This window comes from Pundamilia nyererei, unplaced genomic scaffold (genome assembly GCF_000239375.1).
Source record: "Pundamilia nyererei isolate P.nyererei 1_Seehausen unplaced genomic scaffold, PunNye1.0 scaffold00166, whole genome shotgun sequence".
In the NCBI taxonomy this organism is placed as follows: domain Eukaryota; kingdom Metazoa; phylum Chordata; class Actinopteri; order Cichliformes; family Cichlidae; genus Pundamilia; species Pundamilia nyererei.
The window spans coordinates 157,362-163,361 of NW_005187567.1; the positions used below are offsets into that span (position 1 = coordinate 157,362).

General features: G+C 39.0%; 1 protein-coding gene across 1 annotated transcript in view; it reads left to right on the forward strand.

Moving 5' to 3' along the window:
- Positions 1-5,633, forward strand: part of LOC102194574 (CUB and sushi domain-containing protein 1) — a 157,282-nt gene extending 151,649 nt beyond the window's left edge. The window contains exons 65-66 of the mRNA XM_005745789.1: positions 729-791; positions 3,571-5,633. Of these exons, the coding sequence (XP_005745846.1) occupies positions 729-791; positions 3,571-3,730 (223 nt within the window). The 3' untranslated portion in view covers positions 3,731-5,633. The remainder of the gene's footprint in view (positions 1-728; positions 792-3,570) is intronic.
- Positions 5,634-6,000: the final 367 nt, after the last annotated feature.

Genomic DNA, 6,000 nt, shown 5'->3' on the forward strand with positions numbered 1-6,000 from the left:
CAGTCCTAAAAAGATTAATTATACATTTTTGAAAGCAATCCGTTTATGCGTTCTTTGTCCCTAATTGAGTTGAGAAGGTGGCAGTTTGATACATTTTAGCACAGACAGGTTTACAGACATTTGAAAAATGTAATTATAGCTTTTAAACTCTAAGCCCACGTGGGTTAAATCTGATTGACCTCAGATATTAATTATTGTTCCTAGAAAGTTCACAGCAGGCTTACAGTGATTTAAGATGCCAGATAATTCAGGACTATACTGAGGGTAAAATGTCATCTCGATGTTTTCTGTTTAAGACTTGTGTGAGGTTTTACAGTTTGAGGACATTGCCGTAGTCAGTCAAAGTTTTACAAAGTCATCTTTTGCAGCTAGACTATGGACGCTAACACACATTAATCTGTTGGCTTGTCATTTATGGTAGCTCTGTGCTACAGCTTTTAGTATGCAATGAGCCTTGTAGAGTCTATTTAGACCTATTTTAGCTTGCACAATAGTTGCATGTATTTTGCTATGCTTTAGTTAACATTGGGTGAAGGCTCGTATGCCAACGGATGTGCACAGGGTCATGCAGATTTGCACAGACAAACAGCACATTTTGCATAATATGCACTCATTAGTCTTCTAGCCTAGTGACTCTATCATTGCATCATATTTGTTATACAACCTGATTGCCAGTTAGAAATGTGCAATGCTGGTTGATGTATATTAAAGCTGATGGTTGTATGCAGGACATTGTCTGCTGACACAGATGACAATGAGAGACCAAAAGATACCTGGGGGCCTGGCGGCAGGTAAGACTGGCACCTGTCATCCATCTGGTTCAAACAACAACCAGACCTCCGCCCGCCGCCACATCCTCCGTCAAACTTCTCATCTATTATTTTTAGTTTTCAGACTTTTCTTTGTGCTGTTTAGTAAGGCTGCACGGTTACCCCAAAATGTTGCTCTGAAGTTAGGGAAATAAATTGAAAACGAAATCAATTAGAACCAAAAAAAGTTTCACTTCAGAAGTTATTGGAATAACAGGATTCTCCTTATTCACTGTAGGTGATTTTGGGGGAGCCTTTATTTTCTCCCCTCCAAAGAAACAAAGAAATGTTTTTTTTAAATAGTGCAGCCCTACTTTGTTAAAACAGCAGTCATTTAAAGTTTGTAAAAAAGGGCATTTTATTTTGTCTTTGATCTCATTGTCATCCTTCTGTCAGCATCATGTCATCAAGAAGAAGTGCAGTATATGACCTGATAGAAATGGGTCGATCAAAGCACGTGAAATGTTTGCTTTTTAAAATTGCTTGTCTTTTATTACCTATAATGGAAAAAAAATCCTCACTAAAACAGTAGCAGGATGGAAAAGTTAGCGTGGCGAGCCTATCATCATGCCTAGCCGACATAATGGCAAGCCAACAGAAGATAATGTACAGTACAGAGAATGTACGGTAGTAGCTTATACTACTAGCTTATGCACTAAAACTAAGGTGTGAGTGGGTGACACTAGAGTTTTCTTGCTCTGGCCCATATGTCTGCACAGTATCTATAATACTGTCAAAGCAATTATGGTTGCCATTTTTCATTCTACCAATAAAATTAAACTATTGCACCTACAGCCATGACCAGTGCAGCAATTTAAGCTACTGCCACGCAGGGAGGTCTGCAGTGTGTGTTACTGTGTGCAGTTTTGTAAAGTAATGGGTTGAGCATGTAGGGTAGGCTTAGTGGTTCCCCAGGGTTGGATTTCTACCCGTGCGCACACACACGTACATACACTCTTAATGAGGTCAGAGTCAAACAGCGTTTTTGCTGCAGTGCTCCTCCCTGCTAATAGTTCCACAGGGTCTGGGAGTAAGTGATTACATCTAACTGGATTATAGGACCTGATTATCCAAAAATTTAATCGGCGACAAACAGTCAAATTAGAGGGAGGTTGTCATATGGTATATCCGTTTGAACCCCTGCAGTAACTTTCTTAAAAAAAAAAAAATCAAGCAGGCTGAGTAATAATAAATTTGCATATTTTTGAACCGGTGCTATTGGATGATGGCAGTTTGCATGCTGATATGCTCATAAAAGAGCAGTGGATGGGCACTGGGCGGCCAAACTACTCAAACCAGAGTGTTATGGTACATGCTCTCATTCCTGCTGTAAATTTTCACTGCAATTTGTAGAATTTTACTAGAAAATTCCTATTACAAAGTTTGCTCCTTTAACCTTAAGGGTAAAGTTTCAGACCAACATGCATAACAAGCCAGCTGACATGACAGAGAGAAGTCATTTCTTTTTTCTTTTAAATTTCATTTTACAGCTATATTTGGCAAAAATAAATATGGTAAATAAAAAGTTAATTTTTAACCATTACACTTAGATGACTTTCTCTTAAGTAGTGAAACTCGGCCATTCTGCTGTCCATTAATTGTTTTCTTTTTGGGGGGTTTTGAAGTTAAAATCCTCAATAGGGCATAAAACTGAATTAATACAGCAATAGTCTTTTTTTTTAACAGCTAACTTTTCGCTCCCAAGAAAAGCTAAGCGTTCTCACCTTGACTTCAGAGAAGAGCTGCTACTTTGCACAAAGTGTTTCTTTCAAAATTCAAATATAAAATGCATTCAGAAACATACCACAGACACTTAAATAGCGCGCTAGTCCGTGAAAGGAGCATGGTGGATCTTTGTCCGATCCTTGGCTGGTCCCCCGCTGGTATGTGGCCATAATGAGATCCCCTGCGAGCAATGTAGTCAGTGCAGCCACAAGTGGTAACGCCCTTAAGTAGTATGTAGGGGAAAAAAATTATATCTCATGTTTCCACCAGGGGGAGCAGCCATAATGGAACATAATTTATTTACTTCCTGCTATATTCATGCATTTTAAATTCGCTCAGGGCTTCTATGTACCTTTCTGTAAAACATCAATGTATATATTTGTTTTCAACAAATATAAGAGTTTGTTCAGGTTGAGCCAGAAGACAAACAGTGACAGAGTTGTTGCTGATGAATGTTTCTGAACATAAATGCTAAAAATGTGTTTTTTTAATAGAATTGCAAATATTTGTATATAAAAACTAAAATCTAAGCTTAAATGTGAGATAAATATTAACGAGTGCTTTCAGAGAATATTTTAAATGTGTGTTCAAAAGGGCAAGTGACAGAGAGTACTCCCATTGTGTACCAGTTTGTGTACAGTATGAAATCCAGCACAAGCAGAGCCACCTGATTCTCTAGCATTTTTGGCTCTGGTTCAATTCACTACTACTACTACTGAGTGTAGTGTATCAGTCACTAAACCTTGAGGATCAATAACTGATGGCTGGTTTGATTGTTTTTTGTTCTAAATGTTGGACAGTCTGTGTGCAAAAACGTTTTCTTAGGTAAACAGTTTCACAAGCCTGTGTAAATTCTTCCTGGATTGAAAATATGACTGTTGTGCTGTTTTACTGCATAGTTTACTTTCCCATTTGTGTTTCAGTTCCCGTCCACTTTCGGTTGTAGTGTATTTTTTGTTCCTGTTGTTTTATAAATAAAGTTTATAAAAGTAGCTCTGTGTAACTCATGCAATGGCATTTTTCTTTTCTCTTTTAGGACACGTCCAAAGGTCCAGTTCAATGGCTATGTTGGCCACGAGAGCTCCAATGGTCAGGCATCATTTGAAAATCCAATGTATGACACCAACATGAAACCCACTGAGGCTAAGGCAGTTCGATTTGATACCACACTCAATACCGTCTGCACTGTGGTATAGTCCAGCTATCATGCCACTGCCCATACAGTGGTTCAGTCCAGCATCCATTGCTGTAGTCTGCAGTGTGGTTTAACCAAACAAAAACAAAAGGACTAACTTAGGATTTGGACTCGTCACCATGAGCAGTCGCTGTGTAGCACGCTGGTCCTCGTACAGCATCATCTGCACAGTGATGCAGCTCTACTCCACTTCCTACCTGAACAAGGATAATACCCCCCTGTAGTCTGAAAGAGGAAAAAGGGAGAAATCAGTTGGAACCTATAAGCATGGGAGGAGACAATGACGTCATCAAGTAACACAATGTCTGTCGTTCAGGAGATCCAATGCTATAATTCAGACATTAGGGAAAAACACAGATTTAGGATACAATTAATTAAATTCCCTGAAAGAACATGTTTGTCCAGTTTTGGCTGACGTGCTTTTTCGCAACCTTCTTATAGAAAGAGTTTTATATGGCCAGTGTCATATGGGCCTCTGAAATCCCCTCTACAATTAAACTTGTTCATGCTGATCTAGCCCGGTGCCCCTTACGAACTCCCCTGCTGCAGGCCAGGAATGGGTTTGACTCATTTGAGGTTCAGACCTCAGGGGAAACTCATCCACCCTCCAGACATTAGATGGTTCATATATGTAGATATACCTCTTTCTGGATTTCCTTTATATGGGACTTGACAGGACTATACCCTGAGATGTAATGACACTTTAACAGAGTCTATTCAAAAAATAACAGTGATTGCACAGACTGCTGTAAGACCGACAAAACATACTGACATAATAACACTCTCATTCAGTCCTGGACACTGGAATGAAATTAGTGTTAATTGTGATGGACGAGTGCTAATCAAGCCAGGGTCAAGTAGAAGCTGCAGTGAAGTTTTGACGATGTTTTAGCCTATTTGGAGATCTGAACGAGTTGGGTTCAATATAGCAGGACAATCACAGAGTTAGTAAAGTTTAGTTGTCAGTTAATTATGGGTTTCTGTAATTGTCTTTACCTTATTTCGCCTTTTCTAATAATGTCTACAAACAGTAGATAGCAACTTATTAGGCTAAAACATACCAAATCAGGCTTGTGCAAACAAAGTTCAGTATCAGAACCTGTGGACTTATTTTAGATGTCAATTGAACATTTTCAAATAGGATTATATAAAGGTACAAAATACATGCAGTCAACTTAATACAATATTCCACAGTAGCATTAGGCAAGCTGAGATAAACCAGAAAACCAGACATTTGAGTTGCCCGGTTGGTGTACGCAGTGGACTGGTTTCCAGAGGCCTGTCTAATACAATCAAGGAGTCAGACAACTGATTCTCGTTCTTAAACTAGCCAGGATTCTGTGCTTGGTGGCTGAACAAGTGGAAGCCTGGAGGCAATAAGCTGTCAGGATCGTCGACTGCTGCAATCAGCTGTAGCCAAATCCAGGAAATGAATTGTCTTCTCATAGCTCTGATCGGGACTATCAGTCAGGAAATGACTGATTTTATTATACTCTCCAGCCACAAAATCAGAAATAGATGAACTGATTGACAGATTCTTTGACTGACAGACGCAAACAAAAGGACAGATAGACACCTCTGTCAGTCGTGCTGGAAGGAGGACATGTTGCTGTGGAAGCAGAGGCAAATAGCCTCTTATTGTCTCTTCTGGCATTTTTCTTCAGTGAAGATATTGATGAACAGACTCGTATGTTCAAAACCCCAGTGGCCCCATGGGACTTCCCAAACCACTGCTGCCGGGGACCCCATAATATAAACTTTATATAAACCGCACAAATTTTGCACTAGTGTGTTTTTCTGACTGGGTTATGAAAAAAAATGAATAATTTTTGGGTCTGAAATGGGTTTGGAAAATGAGTAATTAAAAAATAGCATTTTATTCAAAAACTTCTATCTTTAAAAAGATGACAAAAATGATTAAATACAGGGTTACAGAGTGTTTGTATATACACATTTATATTTCACACTCCCTGTAAGCAGAAGGTGTGACCACATGCTATACTGTTGTTTATTTTGTTGCCATGACAACACGCTAGCCAACCAGAAAGTTGAGAATAGTTTACCTGTAGACCTCCAAGCAGGAAAGGAAATGTTGTCCTGCCATTTAGAAACGTTGCTGTTTCTGAAAGCTCATACTGAAAATTGTTAGTAATATCTAACACTTTAAATACAATCTTTCAAAACGATTTTATAATGTGCAGTTTGGTCCCAGTGAAACATTGGTGCCACGTTACTGATATGGAATGCACATGGCCCAAGACCAGAAGGCTC